The sequence below is a fragment of the Diabrotica undecimpunctata genome, unplaced genomic scaffold (genome assembly GCF_040954645.1).
Source record: "Diabrotica undecimpunctata isolate CICGRU unplaced genomic scaffold, icDiaUnde3 ctg00002538.1, whole genome shotgun sequence".
Lineage (NCBI taxonomy): Eukaryota > Metazoa > Arthropoda > Insecta > Coleoptera > Chrysomelidae > Diabrotica > Diabrotica undecimpunctata.
The window spans coordinates 902-19,806 of record NW_027313748.1 but is presented as its reverse complement, the minus strand read 5'-3'; the positions used below and the strand labels follow the sequence as shown (position 1 = coordinate 19,806).

General features: G+C 33.8%; 1 protein-coding gene across 1 annotated transcript; it reads left to right on the top strand.

Annotated features, from left to right (window-relative positions):
- Positions 1-4,426: 4,426 nt before the first annotated feature.
- LOC140432008 (uncharacterized) lies at positions 4,427-16,272 on the top strand. The gene is made up of 4 exons (XM_072519871.1): positions 4,427-4,610; positions 13,337-13,550; positions 13,643-13,788; positions 16,235-16,272. The coding sequence occupies exons 2-4, from the start codon at positions 13,378-13,380 to the stop codon at positions 16,270-16,272; spliced, it is 357 nt and encodes a 118-aa protein (XP_072375972.1). The 5' UTR covers positions 4,427-4,610; positions 13,337-13,377.
- The last annotated feature ends 2,633 nt before the right edge of the window (positions 16,273-18,905 follow it).

Below are 18,905 nucleotides of genomic sequence, written 5' to 3'. Positions count from 1 at the left end.
ACGCGCTATCTCAGAGTAATTTTACACTTTATACAAGTCCAACGTACTCTTTGATGGCATAAGCGACATCAAAGTTGTTTGTCGTTTGCTGGAAGCGGTCATTTTCTTTGGAAAATGACCGCTTCCATCCATTTTTAGACTAATTGGTACAGATCCTGCTAGTCGTTTTCTAGAATAAGTAGATTTCCCAAAACTTCTTAAATAATGACGTACTACATCTCGTTGAAAAGCCAAAAGATCCATTTCTTTATTTTTAGCAAATATTTGTAACCTCCAGGAGTTAACAAGAGCTAAGGTGAGCATGTAGGTAAAAATGGACCACCACCATTTTCTACCTTGCATACTGACTCGGTAGTTATTTACCGATTGGTCAAAGAGATCAACACCGCCCATTGAAGCATTGTATGATGAGAAAAGTTTTGGTTGAGGTACATCAATTTTTCGTTTGGCAGCAGCACACCAACGATTCACTTTTGAAAGTGGTTCAATACTATCGTAATTTGATGCCTTTGTAATCACATTGTTGTCGTTTCATTTTACAAAATGTAGTAGACTTGTTTTGTCAAAGCGATATTCGAAATATCCACGATTCTTCTTTTTTCGTTACAGTGGAAGGTAACAAAGGACATTTTTTAATACGATTTTCTCTTACTGTGTCTGTTGCTCTAAAGCCCTTCTCTTTTAAAGTTTCCATCAAATTGTAACTATAATTGTCAAAACATACTTCGTGGTCACTAGGCACATCAACGACATCAAGCATTTTTAGAACAACCTGTGATCCTAAAGTCAACGCTGCGACTTTTTATTTATCCACTGATGCTCCACAATATGTGTCAAAATTGTAGCAATAATCAATTAAAGAACTACAAAGCATCCAGTCCTTGTACCCAAATCTTACTGGTTTCCCCTTATGTTGAGATGAGTGATGCCCAAAATACTTTATCATCGCTTCATCAATTGATAAGTCTTTGTGAAATATGCCAAATTATTGAAATTTTTTATTTAGTTTGTTTGTGAGAGGCCTCACTTTATACATTCTGTCCCTTGTATCAATTTGCGAATTATCTGCCAAATGTAGGTATTTTTTAATTTCTTGGAAACGGTTCCTTGAAATTACATTAGTCACAAGGGGAACCTGAAGGAAGATCCCCATCTAAACACCAATAGTTGCGCTCTCGTGGCAATCTATGGTATCCAGTAAAAAGTAAAATAGCCAGAAATACCTTTATCTCTGCCGTTACATGAAATTGATGATTAATATTTTGAGCGGCATATAAATTTGTCTGCTGTGTATATTTAATAATTTCATTCTCGAAAAATTTCTCAAATATTTCTATAGGAGATTTACCTTGGATTTGTTCTTTCATATTATCTAAACGACCCTCGTAACCTGTTGTAAATGTCATACTAATATCCGTAATTTCTTCCGTCCAGTCAGATTTCTTGGTTTTATTTTGGCCCTTTAGTAAATTTTCTCTTCTAATGGCAAGAGGAAGATTGTCTTCTTCGTCGTTATCAGAATCATCACTCATGTAATGAACCTTTATTTCTCCGGGAACGTAATTCGGAAAGCTTTGAGTCTGAAGATCATCCTCATCTATGTCCTTATTGTCAATTTGATAGTCAGTCTCAGGAGGAATAACTACCACCGTTAGATCTTTATGAGTGGAACTCGCTAGGTTATCTGAAGCTAAAACAAGAGTTCTATAACGTTTTCCATAAAACAAAATGAGACTAATAGGCTGCAATTCTTGAAAATCTATTCCAGTGCCTGAAATTGAACCTGAAACAATAAAAAACCAAATAATCATTCTGATCTCATACAAACCCACTGTACTCAGATGAGTACAGATCTATTTTATAACATAAAAACAACAATAATAAAAAAAATCTTATACTATAAATAATCATTACTAGTACTTACCCTTACAACAATGAAAGTTAAAAAAATGATAAATAGGAGTACCCCTTTTTTACCAGATGTGTAACTACTAGGCTATTTTTGCTGCTGTACAATTGCTTTCAATGAACTTTGATAAAAATAATACATGAAAAGGAAAAATTGACAAATTATTGCTGCAATGCAGCCATCGCAATGCATCCCTTTAAGATCGAGAAACATGTTAAATTGTTCATAGAAATTAGAAATGGTTATTTTTAGGAATAGACAGTGTTGAATAAAATATATTCATATATCTTAGGTTAAAATGTACAATGTGATCTATTTATATAAAATATTATTGAAAAGAAACAACCAAATCATAGACAGTTGACAGATATGTGGCTTAACAAATGCTTAACAAGCTGTATAGCACCGATGCTTCGAAGGATACGTAAAGCTGCCGCGCCAGTCCCGACTACATATGTGTTCGTTAAGTCATGTTAGAGGTGCTTGCGCGACCTGGAAGCTCTAACACTGTAATCTTATGGCTAAAGATTATACTAGGTTTGTGTAGAATCTTTAGCCAGAAGACTACACGAACTTAACCTTCTTAGGGTTGAGAAATTGAAATACTTCGGGTCTAGCTTAAATTATAAATGAAAACGTAACGAAGAATACATGAAGATACAAGATACAATGGCTAGAAATGATTTAACTAAATTCAATAACAATCTTCATCGACTCGAAACTTTTTTGAGTATACGCGTCTTAAAACACCGGAAACCTGACCAGTCCTTACGACAAATTTAACTTCTTAATATCATTTTAATGAGCAAAATTAAAAACTGAAGAGGATAGAGTATAACATTAGGAGAAGAAGATTAATTTACGCAATTATTAGCTTCTTCTAATATAATAATTCTCATTGGCTTTGTTAACTACCGTCACTCATAAAATGAAGATGTTTAAAAATTTAAATAAAAAAAATAAAACTACTTTTTTCGTTGTTGAAATTAAATATCACTGAAGAAACCATATTAATGTTAACGTGTCAATATTTTGTATCGCAAAAACCACTGAGTTCTTCTATGTAATGTAAAGCAGTATGTCATAACCTTATTCCATTTTACATTAATTTCTTGCTTAGACTGAATGTAGTTCAGTTTCTGTTTACTACTGGTGTCTTGTGCTATATATATATATATATTATGAAGAAAGATAGTTACATATTTTTATAAAATGTCGCAGTTTACTACATAATGTTACAAAAACTGGAATTAATTATACATGTTGCAATTTACCGCAATATTCACAGTTGTTGTCTTGATTTAAAAACTTTTACAAGTTACTCAACCATGAGAAAAATGTTAAACATATTCATTTCTTAACGGCACTTAAAAATGTAGTTTGTTACTCTTAATTAATTATGCAAAGATATGCGACAATTTATGTCCTTAAATTATTATTTCAAATTAGAAAAAAAAAATTGAACAAATGCAGGTTAGCAGGTAGTGGCGGATTATTTGATTTTTTTATAAAATAACTCAAGAATGCTGTGTCCGAATATATTATTTTTAGTCGAAAATGTTTAGTGGATGAATTATTGGTGTAGTGGACGAAGTCGCTAATTCCTAATCTGAGAAGATAGATGAACTGCGGGCCTAGGCGTTTGGATTACTTAAGGCGCGTTTTCCTACAAATTCGCCGGTTACTGGAAGCCGCGAATAGGTAGCCGCTACCAATTGATTCAAACAAGTTTAATGCGTTTTAAATAGGACTGTTCTCCTAGAAGCTACCGAGTCGCTGCTAGCAACGACTGAGTCATAGTCATAAGTCACCGGCCACCAGTCGTAGGTCTCACTGAGAAGCAGACTAGTGTCCCCAGTCGTCACGAATAATAGTGTTTGTGTTTGTTGCATATTTCTGTCCAGTCCATCTGGATTGAAGTCTGCCTCTACTTCTCTGGTTGTCTCTTGGTCGCCATTCAATAATTCGCTTCGTCCAATGGTTGTCTTTTATTCTTCCTTTATGTCCTGCCCAGTTCCATTTTAATATGGCAATCTTTTGGACTACATCTGTAATTTTTTTTAGTCTTCTTATTTCTTCATTGGACTTGTCATCGGTAAGCTTAATGTTGAGCATCATTCTCCGTTCCATAGCTCTCTGAGTCACTTGGAGTTTGTGGACTATGTTGTTATTAAAAGCCCATGTTTCAGTTCCATATGTCAGTACCGGCAACACATACTGATCGAAAGTTTTTGCCATTAAAGTATTTGGTAGAAAAGGTTACTACATACTTTTTTTATCCAAAAATAAAGAGAATATTTAAAATATAATAAACACATTGCTACAGTGGACCAAAAAATGCTTTTGTAATATATTTTTAACTTTGATTTTAAAGTTTTAATCATCTGTATCTCAGCAACTAAGTTTTTTAACGGTTTATGTTCCTATACCAAAGGTCATAAATATGTGGGCGCTCGATATCTGAGTAAACCTAAAAAAATTGTCTTCATTACAGGTTGTGTGGAAGAACTTCAGTCAAAGGCACTTTCCCCGCGTATCTGTGATGGCGTAATTGATTGCCAAGACGTTGCAGATGAAAAATCGTGCAGTTACTGCCCTAAAAATCTTCTACACTGCGGGATCGGTCGCGTCTGTATTCACAAATCCAAAAGGTGTGATGGACATTCGGACTGCCCTGACGGAAGTGACGAAAGGGGATGTTGTAAGTATTTTTTTTAACTTTGAAATTGAATTTGCTTTAACTGAAAGAGGTAAATAGTTTTCGGAACATAATAAAGTATTCATCACCATCACCTAAACTGATACACTTATAACCCGTTTAAAAAATATTGATAGAACAGTTTTTATGACGCAGCTTATTTGAATTTTATGTTATATTTATTCGAAGATTGTGAGGGTGGTCATTTATTCTTGTACAAAATTTAGACAAGACCATATCTATATTTGTATTTTTTCTGCTTCGAACAATCCTATACAAAGACCGTTGTACTAAAGCTATATTTTCGAACAGTAGAGGGCATTATAATAAATGATAATTTACAGAATATGATAGAACATCTAAATGATAAATGTGATATCTATGAAATAAAGATGAAATTAAAGAAAACAAAATATATGAAAATTGCTAAAAGACCTACAAAAAACAATAAGGAATTTTTAACTATATCTAATACAATAATAGAAAAAGTACTACTACTACTACTACTACTAAGGATTTCCACAGTTTTCACTGTCTTCCTTCACTCAACCGTTTTCTCCAATTTTCCCTGTCATTCCAGTCTCCATCTCGCAGGGTTCTTTTCTCCATAGCCTCGTCGATTTCATCTCTGAATGACCTTCGGGGTCTTCCCCTCTTTCTTCTTCCAATCGGGCTCCATGCTGTGATTTTGTTTATCCAGCGTCCTCTGTCCGCTCTTCTGACGTGGCCGTACCAGGATAGTCTCTTCTCCTCTATATAGTCGATTATGTCTGATTGCACTCCCATTCTCCGCTTAATCTCTGCGTTTTCAATTCTGTCTCTTTTTGTAAGTCTACAGCTTCTCCTCAGGAACTCCATTTCTACTGCTCTTATTCTACCTCTATTTCTCTTGTTTATTGTCCAGTTTTCGGACCCATATGTCAGGATACTTCTTGTCAGGGTGTTATATATTCTCTTTTTTGTCTTTATCGTAATGTTCTTATCCCACAACACTGAGTTTAGTTGTCTTATACAGTTTCTTGTTTGTCTCAGTCTGTTGTTTATATCTTCTTCTGTTGTTCCCTGGTTCGATATTATGGTTCCTAGAAAAAGTAAGACAGTATAAATACCTTCGTGCTAGGATAACTAAAGATGCTGTAAAAGCAAAAAACATAAGATGCCGTATGGAAATATCAAGAGAAACGTAATTAAAAATTAAAAAGCTACTCACTAATAGAGAGATAACATAATAATTAACAAGGAGACTATGGCGATATGTGTTTTTCACATTGTTGTATGGCGTTAAAGCATGGACGTTCATCCCAAGACTGGTCTCTCTAAGCAAGAGTTATAAATAGTTATAAATAAAAGAGTTATAAATAAAAATCAGTCCGAGGTCAAAATATTACAGCCCAAAACGTTCTAAAAACTCGCTACTCATATTTCGTCAAGTATTCGTCACCAGTGGCGGTTCCAGAAATTTTTGTCGGGGTGGATCATGGGTCTTGAGAGTGATTTTGATATAGGATTTAGATTTTTGCGCCTTTCAGTGGCTGATCCCCATAAATTTTTGCCTCTTTACGATTAATATGATTTGTGCCTCATGCAAGGCAACCATTTTCTCAATAATTATTTTAAGCGATATATTAAATCAATGAGAAGTTATTAAAACCCAAATACCTTACGGGTGCAAAGAAGGGTACAGCATTAAGGGGTCTAACTTAAACCAAAAAAAAAATAATTTAAACCCACATACTCTATGACAGTAAAATCAAGTGTATAAGACTATTAAACCAAAGGAAAGTTATTAAAATATAAATACTAAAAAATCAAGGACTGGTTTCCATTCATAACATTCCATTCCAATCAGGAAGTTTTCCATTATTTTGCACGACTCTTTTCCACTTTTGAATCCACAGTAAAAACTTTTGTTCTACTGTGGAATATGCAGACTCTGAGATAGCGCGTCTTGGAAGGTGTCAATAATTTTTTAAATGCAATTTTATCTTCTGGTGTGTTATCAGTTTTAGGTAAAACAACTCTAAGAATAAATAGATTCATAACTTTCGGTAAAAGTCGTTCTTCTAAATCAGTTAAGATATTGTCTAAAAGGGGTAAATAAATAGATCTTCGGAAATATTCTTCGCAAGAGTTAGCTGGTTGGTTTTGATGACAGGTTTGGCGAGAAACTATATTAGGAATCTTCAATTCAATGTCTAGTTGTTCAAGCTATTTCCTTTACTTCATAGTAAAGTTTGCTAAAAACAGATTCAGCATTTGATTTTTTATTTTGAAGAATGCATTTAGTGTCCTCTGTAGCCTTCTTCAAATCTAATTTTGTGAAAGATGACGACTAAGTGATACAGTTGTACCTAAAACATCACTAAGATAAACTACTGAAATGAGAAATTCTGGGCTCCTAATAGTTTGTTTGCATTAATGAAAATGCATCAGCTGACATTTTACTGTCATTCCACGTAGAAATTGTTGCAAGAGCGATGCATATTTTGATGATTGATTCGCCCTGGAACTAAAAATGACCTTCATGCCTTTCAACCCAACGAGTTTCACAAATACCTTGGACAGCAGCTCCCAGTTCCTTTATTTGTATTCACTGACGTATCAGACAGAGCTAATGCATCAACAATATTCACTTTGATATTTATTATAGATAAATTATAAAATGTAGCACACAGTCTCAACAATTATGATACATATTCAAATTAAAAACAACCAATTCGTAGACAAAACTGAAGATAAGAAATACCTTTTACAAAATAAAAATGTGCTGGTTTTGTGCGAAAAGTCATGTCATGTTAATTGAATGAGCAATGTGTGGGCGGTAATTCTATCTCATCGATAATCGAACGATTCTCTGGCACTCAAATGACGAGTTAACAAAATTTAAAAATCGCGTAACTCTGAATTCGCGGAAGTGGGGGTAACGTTAGTCGAGGTATTACTGTATTCAGAATTGTTGATTTTTTTTAAAGAGCAATGTAAAAAGGCTTCCGCATAATTCTACGCTTACCCCTAGAATAAATGAGTTTGAATCATTTCAACTCTTAACTTCCTGCTTATAGGGTTGATGTGTTTTAAATTATTTTTTTAGGATTATTTGATTGATATTTAATTTTGTTTGGAGGGGCCATGACCCCCCCCCCCCCTTGCATCCGCTACTGTTCATCACACACGACAAAAAGAAACTCTCACCTTTCCACCAAATTGCTGCCATCTTCCATTAACGAACTGTCTAACGAATACAGACATTCTTTAGGAAACTCCACTACAGTATATTGCTAAAACTCCACTCTTTTACCGACAATAGTTAACAGTTCACTTCGAGCATTGGAGTCAGTGAGGGATCGGTTTTCTGTAGTTTGCCGGTCCCATTGCTTAATTATATATCTCCATAGGGGGTTAACAATCACAGCTGTTATTAACATGAAATACAAAAATAAACATTATATTGAACATATTTGCCTAAATGGAGCACCCTTAAAACCAAACAAATACCCCAACAAACACACAACACAGCCAAGAAAAAATGCGGACAATCCAGCAATATGTAAAAATATTCTGCACCGAATCTTTTATCTAAATTAATCGACAAAAAACCGTTATACACAAACAAGTTCAGTAACAACTTACCTAATTTGAAATCAGTATTTGAGTATCAGTAAATGAGTATTTAACAACTCGTGACCATTATATAAAAATTGGTCATTATTTCTGATTAACTGAAATTGACTGGTTTAAAACCAATTTTATGCATTGCTTACCATTTGAACACGATTTTGCAGGGCCGTACATTGTAAAATTAATGCGTTGAACACATTTAGTAATAAACCCAGTGTCGACTCGTGATATTTGAGTTTCGCCCTTTGCGCTTCTCGCTTCTTTGTCCAGGTCTTCATAGCTAGACAGTGTAATTCTCAGGTATTTTATTTCCATTACGTGTTCAATACTGATGCCATCAATTTCTATTTTACATCTGATTTGTTCTTTACTGACTACTATTGTTTTAGTTTTCTGAGATAAAAATGTCATATTAAATTCTTTTGCTCTTATGTTAAATCTGTGAACCAGTCTTTGTAGACTTTCTTCATCTTGGGCTATCAATATTGCGTCGTCTGCATAACAGAGTATTTTGATTTCTTTGTTTCCCATTCTGTATCCTTTTCCTTTGCTAATGGTTTTGATGATTTCATTCATGATCAACTTGAAGAGCATAGGGCTCAATGAATTCCTTAAACTTATCCTCTGATTTATTAGCACTTGTAAAATTTTAGTTGTAAGTTTTAGCGTAGTACTTAACAAGTTTATACCTCTCTAGTTTTCTGGCTATTTTTATCTCCTTTTTTGAATAGTAGCATTAGTTCGCTCGTTCTTCATTTTTCCGGTATTTTATTGAGTTTTATAATTTTATTAATTAATGTTAATAATTGCTCTGTTATTGCTGCTCCACACTATTTCAGAAATTCGTTTGGTATCCCGTCTTTACCTGTTTTTCTGTTCTTCAGCTTTTCATGTATTTTCCGAACTTTCTGGAAATTTCTGGTGTTTCCAGTTCTAGCGTCGTTTATTCTTCCTCTGCATAACTGCAAACTGTTTTAGGTAGTTAATCCACGTATCCTTTTCTATGTGTTTTGGTTCTAATAGTTCCTTTAACTCCGTTCTTTGACCTCTTATGAAGCGCCATATTTCTTTTTGCAGACCATAAAATCATGTTCTTTTACTATTGGTAACCCGATTTTTAAGATAATAAGAATAGTGTCTCATTTCAGAGTCCTCTTTTAAACCATCTCGTTTTATTTCCACGAGTTTGAACAAAATACAATCAGACTCGGGAATGTGTCCATACTGTGTCAGGGCTATTATAATCCCCAGAGTTCGTTAGCTATCTGGGGCATCGCTTAGACAACACTCTTCCCTCTTTTCCATGCCTTAGTGTTTTTTGGGTTATACCTAATTCAAAACTATTCTAGTGTCCTACATATCTGTAAGACATATCCTGTTCGCCGTGTAGAGGATGGGAACTTCCTTGTAGCAATTTAATTTGCCTACCATGTTGGGTGTCACTTGTAACTAATTGCTTATAGGGGGTCGAAAGGGGGGAACTGAAGAATTACTGGGCTGGAGATAGGGTAAGCAAATAAACTGAAACGTTTGCGAATGGCCACTAATGTTTTGGTTGGAGAGATGGGTCGTGGAGAAAGGTTTCTTTATTTGAGGGACTGGGGGGGCTAACTACAAAAAAAGAAATAAAAAAAATACTTACAGAGATTTCCTGGGCAACAAAATACACAACAAGAATCCTAAACTATTTAAAATGAACGCCGTTTAAAAAAATCCTCTTACTGGTTAGAAAGAAAGGCTTTTTTTCCTAAAAAAAATTTAAGGGTGAAAATTTTTTTTAAAGAAAATAATTTTAAACTTCTGGTTTAAGGGGAAACATTACATATTTATTATTATTTCACATAAACAGTTATTACAAAAAAATTATCCAAATTTATCAACAATCCTTACATTGGTGCTATTTGTAGCAATTGAAAACAATTATTATAAATCAAAATATCCTAATTTTGATCAACATTACTTACATTGAGTTTAACCTTTTAACAAAACAGAATTTAAAATTTTGGTTATGTACCAAATGACAGGAAAGGGTAATACTGATTGTCATATGTCGAAATGAAATATTAAACTTTTATGAATTATTAATTGATTATTAAGGTTAACTTAAATCTTAGTTTATTTTACTTAAAAAAATGTAACAAAAATTTTGCTTCACTAGCTGACTATTTTCTTTTAAGTTATTAAGAAAGTTTATTTATTACCTTGGAATTGGATACAAAACAAATACACTGTCCCACACAAACTTCAAATGATCTGGACATGGAGACACAAAATGGACAAATGTTGAGGAGATCAAACATCGAATTGGGCCTCAGGTTATCCTGATAATAACAGAATGTATTATTTCAAACTCGGCTGCTTAATTTTGACTTAAAAACCATGTGGACCTTTTGAAACGTTGGAAACACTGTTTTTTAAACCCAGTGGCACGGGCTACAGCAACAGGCCGGTGATTATTTCACTTTACAAAGACTGCCAAATAGCATTTTGGGATTAAATTCACCTACTAACTCATGGAATTAAACAAACGTTTTGACGGTTTTTTTTAAACTGTCTGCCGAGAACCAACTTTACCGTTCTGAACTCAATTTGCTTCTCCTCTTGATTGCTCACTCGAATTTTCGATAACCAAAAGGAATAACGAAAAACAATAACGAATTTTAAGAAAATCGGGACTAAACAACTTCAACCTCCAATCTAAGTGGAAATATTCATATTTATTTGACGCGCAGTATCTAGGTGGAATCAATATCAAACGAAATAGCAATTAAAATTATTATAAACAGACTCGAAAATGCTTATATTATCAATCTCAGAGACCCAAAAATATTAAGAATATTTCTCGGTGTTTTAATATATACGAGGTAAAACGGAAATGCTACATCCTTACACAAACTATCTTGCGCGAAGCCCTACCACAGTCTAATGCTAAAAGAACGCCCTACCAGAATGCAGCTGCTCTCAGATCTATAGCTCTCCCCATACAGAGTCAGACCAGTTTTTCTTTTTAACGTTACCTCAAATTATATTATACAATATAATTTATTTGATAAATTATCATGCGTTTTTACGGTAATTATACAATATCGTGTCAATGCAGTTTACTCCGTATGTAAATACGGTAAATTTTTTATTGTTATTGTAAAACCTTGGCGGTATAGTGTTAACTTTAGAACTTTAATAATGAATAAGATGACCAATGGCCAAAAATTTTGGTAGAGATACCTTTTTTGTATATAAAATTAATATCTTATTTTTTTCGAACATTAAGAAAAACATTTACTATATCCTTATGTTTGCTCTACTTTCTAAATTGATTACACTCTGAGATAGCGCGTATTTTATATTTTAAGCTGTTCGTGAACATTTTACATTAATTAAGTAATATTGTGTTTGATGTCAGATCGGGCTCGCCTTAAATCCGACATATTTCAAATTTTAATCTGATACCAACAACAATACTCACGAAAAACAATGGACTTTGATTATTCCGTTCCTTGTATTTGAAAAGAAGAGTGAAATGGTGCTTGTTAAGACCGATTGTATCTGTTGCCGGAAGCTGGGTTCACGAAACGATCTAAATGGTTGTTAAGTCAACTATAAAGACGTTTCTGTGTTTCACATGCCTAACTACAATTGTATTGTGATTATTTGATAGCTCTTCAATTATTTAATTCAATTACACTTTAATTAGCAGTAGCAGACAAGTTACGGCATTATTAATAAAATATACTATCTTGTTTTACTGTATTCATTTTTGGATATAAACCACCAAAGGGGTTTGTAGACCACTCTGAGATAGCGCGTTTTTTGGCGTGCATTGCTTAGGCTAGTGACCTGCAGACGTGCGAGTGACGATCCTCAATACCAATATACGCATTATTAATTAGATGAAGGTTTTCAGTTTATATTCCTAAAACTGATGGTATTGAGCAGGGATGGGGAAACTTTTTCTTTCGCGTATATATATTTACTAAAGAAATAGTTTACTAAAGGAATATATGGCGGCCCAAACTGTTGCATTTTTGGTTGCATTTTTGGTTATGTTGTTTGCTGAAATAAAAATATTGATTTTTCGGAAACAGTTTTTATTGTGCAATATTACAAAATAAACGATTGAAATACAAAATCGTAGGTAACCAAATGAAAATGTTATGTTAGCTGTGAAGTAGAAGTTAGAGCAGAACTAGACTTTGTGAGGATATGTGACATATGGAAGTGTTTTTCTTTTTGCATGATTTCGTCATAATTCTGCTGCATTTGTGAGGATGGAATTTTTAGTAATGGAGAAGCTGGTCATCCGACAGCCTATTACGAATACAATTTTTTCCTAGTTTCATTATTGAAAATGTTTGTTCGGACAAATAACTTGTATCGAACATAGCCATTATTTTTTGGGCGTGGGCAGCTATATTTGGGTATCGTATCCTAGATATGGCCTTATAAAATTCCAATTTGCTGCTATTAATAAAAAGTTGCTTCAAATGGGTGTTGCATTATACAGGGTGTTTCAAAAAGGTATGTCATAAATTAAATCACGCATTACGGGGACAAAAATAAATAAACAGGAATTCTGTAGTCTTGCTTTGCTTTATATAACTTGTTTCGTATTACGTTACGAAGAGGTGAAAGGTGTTGGTTATTAAAGAATTAAACCAGTCACAGAAAAATTAAGATCAAAATTTTTTTCATAAACAAAATTTTCCATAAATTTTTGATCGGTTTTATATATTCTTCTTCTTCTTGTTCACGCTGTGCAGCGTGTAGACATTTATGCTGGTTGGATTATGCGTAAGGATCCTTTGTATATCCATTGTTTGGAATAGTGACTCATAGTTTGTTTTTTCCTTAGTAGTACAATTTTTTTTCTTGAAATTTTATAACTATTATGTTTAAGTTCCGTATGCATTTCTTATTTAACACTCAATTTTTACTGATATAAACAATTATTGGCACTGTATGTATTGGTACTGTATGTATAATTAGAAAGTCGAATATAATTATAATTTGTAATTATAAAAAATCAATTATTAACACAATTCTTATATTTTCCAGTTAAAAATAAAATTAATAGTGGCATTGGTAAAATTATATATTTTTAATATTTTTAGTGAGTTTGGCGCCAACACTTGAGTCGTTGAAAAAAGCTGATATGGCAACTCCACACCCGTTACGATATTACTCAGAAGGATTTTTAACATTTAACGAAAAGGGCGAAGTTGGAAAATTATGCACTGAAAGTATTAATAAAAGTCTACCACTCAACCAGTCCATTACTGTTTTAGCAGCTGCTGCGACGTCTCTTTGTAAAACATTAACGTACGAGTAAGTAACTTTATTGGTCAAAATACGTATAAAAATCAAACAAAAATAAAATTTATCTTTTATAGCTAAATTCGATGATTGTTTTATTTTAGAAATATGGTTTCAATGAAGATAGAATACGATTTTGAAGAAAACGTACCCTATGTTAGAATGAGAAATCCTACAGCCTCTGAGATTAGTTTCGTAAGGACAAAATGTCCTTCAAAGCAAGTTCTTAAAGTTACATGTTCGGATCTACGTAAGTATTTAATTTTTCATAGCTTTAGGCAATTGCTGGACAAAATTGAAAAAAAAAAAACGAAATAAAAAGTGAATTAATATTATTTAAAATATATAGGACAAGAAAAAAAATATGTTAACTTATTTTAATATTTTTTCTTTTAACAGCAGAACATTAGAAAATATAACTATACTATAACATACTACTCATACTTTATTCATCATACTCTAACTTTTCTCAATATATCATCATCCATATATCTATTGAACTTAAGTGTTCATGTTTGGTGGCTAAAACTGTTACTTTTTACTAACCAGTTTCTTGAATTTCCAATCTTTTTGTTTATAATGTCCATTATTGGTGTGCTTTAAGTAAAGGTTCGTGTGTTAGATATAGGCATATAAATAAATTGTTGGTACCACAATTGCTGATAGTCTTAACTCCGTAACACTTTTTCTGTACTGTTTATATCAATTTTAACTTCTTCTACATTAGCATTGACATAATTATTCTGATGCTATTATATGACTCTTGGCATCTATATCTTTAACAGTTCTCATATATTCTGTATCATCTGTTCTATTTATTTTGAACGCGTTTTAACACTTTCTGTCTCTTATACAACCATGCCAATTGTATTTTGGTCTATACCCTCGATATCAGAAATTTCTTTATCTGCTTTAACTGATTGAATCTCTATTAAATATATATATATATATATATATATATATATATATATATATATATATATAAGCGGGGATCCTACAGCTTCTGCCGCTTCCCGCATTTCGATCGCCATCTTTTTCTATCTCTCCAGGTGTCTTCATCAATGGCCCTATCTTTCATGGTTTCCATAACACCTTGTATCCAAGACTTGGCTGGTCTTCCTCGTTTCCTTCTATTACTTGGATTGTATTCCATAGCTCTTTTTGGCCATCTGTTGTCGTCCATCCTCTGTACGTGTCCATACCATATTAACTGTCTAGTTTCTATTCTTTCAGAAGTTGTATGTATTCTATCTGTTTTTCTTCTAATTTCAGAATTAGGTATACGTTCTACTCTTGATATACGGCAAGCTCTTCTTAGGTAGTCCATTTCAACCGTGTCAACTTTTTTCTTTCCTTTTACTGTCATTTGCCAACATTCTGCTCCATATGTAAGAATGGGCTCTACAATTACTTTGTAGATAGTCATTTTAGTTCTCATAGTAGCTTTGTTGGACCAAAGTATCGAATTCAGAATTTGAACACTCTTCCTGCCTTGTTGCACTCTATAGTCTATATCTCGTTCCGTTGTTCCTTTACTGCAGATAATACTTCCCAAATATTTGTATTCGTAGCACCTTTTCATTTGTCTAATTTCCAAATCCGGGTCTTCGTCTTCACTGCCTATTCGCATATATTCTGTTTTAGACATATTCATACTCATCCCCCATTTTTCGTATTCACATTTGAGCTTGCTAAGCATATAATTTGCATCTTCTTCACAGCTTGCAATTAGTACTTGATCATCTGCAAAGAACAGCGTTGTCAGATAATGGTTGTTAAGCTTCAACCCCATTCCCGCACATTTTTGTCTCCACTGGTGCAGTGCTTCTTGGATATATATTTTGAATAGGGTGGGGGAAAGACAACATCCTTGTCTCAAGCCTTTCGTTACTGTAAATACCCTTGAGAAAGTATTTCCTGTTTTTACAGTGCTTTGAGGACATTTATAGATGTTCAATATTGCTTTTAGATATGTTTTACTAAGGCCCGTTTTCGTCAAGACACTAAATAAGAGTTTTAAAGGAACTGTATCATAAGCCTTCTCCAGATCTATAAATACCAGATGCGTAGGGAGGTTTCGAGCTGTTCGTTTTTCAATTACTTGTTGAAGGGTAAATGTGTTGTCCACGCACGATCTTCCTGCTCTGAAGCCGCTTTGTTCTTCAATTTCTTTATACTCCTCTTCTATTCTTCTTTTTAATATACGACCATATAACCTTCCCAGCGAGCTAGTTACGCTAATGCCTCTATAATTTCTGCATTCTTTTCTGTCTCCCTTTTTATAAATGGGGCTAATGTGGGCCAAATTCCAATCGTCTGGAATCGCTTGGCCTTCAATTAAGCATTTATTAAAAATATTCACTATGCTTTCCAAAAGAGCATCCGGTCCATATTTCACCAACTCGATGGGAATGTCTCCAGGCCCGGGTGCTTTTCCATTTTTCATTTGTTTCAATTCTTTTTTCATTTCTTCTTTGTTTATCTTATGCACCTCTGAGTTTTCTGTCATTGAGATATGGTCAGGTCTTTCCATAAATTCGTGCCTACTTTCTGTTAATAGCGTTTCGTAATATTTTTCCCACTTTTTATTTTGAATCAGGTTTATATTTCCCTCATCTTTTCTTTCTTTTTAATCTATTAAATCTCTATTAAATCATTAACTTTTTCAATTGTTGTTTTTGTCTTTTCTTCCTCAGGTGTAAGCGATTCAGAATTAGTTTCTTTTGCAGTTTGAGTTAGCTCCAATTTCTTGAAATGATGATAGTCTACAGTTTTTACATTGCTATAGGCTGATTTTAGTTCACTGATATTTGTTTCAACCACTTCCAAGTCTTTTTTGATATGTGTAGTTTGATACTACAGCTTTAGTTTTAGTTACTTCAGAATCTTTAGTTATCTGGGGCCTAGAGATCGTATTGACTACTTGTATCTTAGGGATATGCTCTTGCTGTGCTTTTCCTGATATTATCCAACCCAATTTAGTATTGTGGGCGAGCAAACCATCCTTCGTTTGATCCATTCTGTCGTAGTATTAAACTATATTCTTTTGGCTTCTAATTTAATATCTATTAGACCTCTTTCATTGAAATTTGGATCCTCCAGGACTTAGTTCCCATGGTTCCTTTATTTTATTTATATCTCCTGCTCTGGTAGATTCTTTGTTATTTTTCGTAGTACAAGTGCTTCGGTCTTCATTTCAAATTCATTTTTAAAATGTGCTTCTAAGTTTAATGTCATGCTCCATTTTGACGTTCTATGGTCGTCATTGCCAATTCTCGAAACTTGAGCGTGGGCAGCATTTTTTTTATTCCGAAACTTGTAGCGGCCTACTCCATTCTTCTTCTTCTTTAGGTGCCGTCTTCTTAGCGAAGGTTGGCGATGACCTCTGCAAAGTCTTCCCTATTTTAGGTTTTCCTTATTAAACTTTAAAAGTCTAATCCTGTCCAATCTTTGATGTTGCGCAGCCAGGTCATTTGTCGGGCCGCGTATGCCTTCTATTTTCTCTTCTTTAATAAGCTGAAGGAAGTTATACCTGTCGTGTCTAAATATGTGTCCAAGATAAGACGTTTTACGCTTCTTGACAATTTCTGTGAGTTCACGTTCTCTATTCATATGCCTTAAAACTTCTTCATTTCTAACGCGGTCGGTCCATGGAATTTTCAGCATACGACGAAATACCCACATCTCAAAGCTCTCTAAACGTCGTAACGAGCTGACTGTTAACGTCCAAGCTTCCACGCCGTGTAATAGTACACTATATACATAATATTTTATCATGCGGTATCGTAGGGACAAATCAAGATTACGGGTAGTGAGTAACTGTCGCATCTTTAAGAAGGTGTTTCTTGCCTGTTCTATTCTACATTTAACCTCTTGTTCTTGGTCTAAGGTTTCATGTATCCAACAGCCTAAATACTTAAACTTTTTCACTTATTCAACTAGATTGTTGTTGACTAGTATGTTTATAACTGGTGTGTGTTTTTTTGAAATTACCATTGTTTTGGTTTTTCTACATTCACCTTGAGGCCGTATAGTTCTCCTTCTCGCACTACTTTGGTTAACAGAATTTGTAGTTCTTCTTTACTGCCAGCAATCAGTACTATATCATCGGCATACCTGATATTGTTCACGATTTTTCCATTGACGTTTATTCCTTCTTGTGCTTCATCTAGAGCATGTGCAAAGATGTCCTCTGAGTACAAGTTGAATAATAATGGTGATAGTATACAACGTTGTCTAACTCCTCTTTGGATGTTTATGGTTTCCAGTAGAGTTCACGTATTGTATTAATGTTGTTTGGATCCAGGTTCTTTTTTTGCAAGCATTCTATTAGCTGATCGTGTTTGACTTTGTCACAATCTATAAAGCACAAGTAGACATCTTTTTGTTGATCCCGACACTTTTGCATGAGAACAATGAAACTGAACAAAGCTTCTCGAGTTCCCATACCGTTTCGAAAGCCAAATTGTTCTGGACCCCTATCTTCTTCGCATTTTTTGTAAATTCTGTTATGGATAATTTTTAGAAATAGCTTCAGAATATGGGGCACGAGACAATCTATCTATCTATCTATACAGCCCTTGCTGTCAAATTTTGGACATAGGCCTCCTCTTCCTTCTTCCACGTCTCTCTATTGTAGGCAGTTTGTATCCACTTCTGGCCTGCGTATTTCTTCAAGTCATCTGACCATATCATTTGTGGCATTCGTCTTTTTCATTTGTAACTATATGGTCTCCAGTGTATAATCATCTTATTCCATCTGTCGTCTTTCTGTCTTATGGTATGTCCAGCGAATTTCCACTTAAGTGTTGCTATCTACGTTAATACATCGGTCACTTTTGTTTTGTTGCGGATCCAAGTATTTCTTTTCTTGTCTGATAGCCTGATGTTCAGCATTTGCCTTTCCATGGCTCTTTGGGTCTTTGCTATTTGTTCCATGTTTTCCCTTGTAAACGTCTAAGTTTGAGAACCGTAGGTGAGAACAGGAAGTATACATTGGTTGAAGACTCTTGTTTTTAAATATTGGGGGTATTTTCTATTTTTTAGTATATAGGAAAGTTTTCCGAAGGATACCCAAGCCAACCGTATCCTTCTCTTTATTTCTCCTGTCTGATTTTCTTTATTTAATTTAACTAGTTGTCTTAAATATACATATTCCTTTACTTGTTCTATAGTTGTTTGTGCAATTGTAATTATTAATTTTTCTGGTTGGTTGGTCATAATTTTCGTTTTATTATAATTCATTTGTAGACCTATTTTTGTTAATTCGCTATTTAATTCATCCATCATATTTTGTAATTCTTCCCTTTTATCTGTATTAATACAAGAGCGTCTGCATATCTCAAGTGATTCAAGTATTGGCCACTT

Coding starts and splice junctions, on each gene's coding strand:
- LOC140432008 (XM_072519871.1), top strand. CDS start 13,378: ATGGCAACTCCACACCCGTTACGATATTACTCAGAAGGATTTTTAACA. Junction 13,551..13,642: donor TGTAAAACATTAACGTACGA/GTAAGTAACTTT, acceptor GTTTTATTTTAG/AAATATGGTTTCAATGAAGA. Junction 13,789..16,234: donor AGTTACATGTTCGGATCTAC/GTAAGTATTTAA, acceptor TTTCTTCCTCAG/GTGTAAGCGATTCAGAATTA.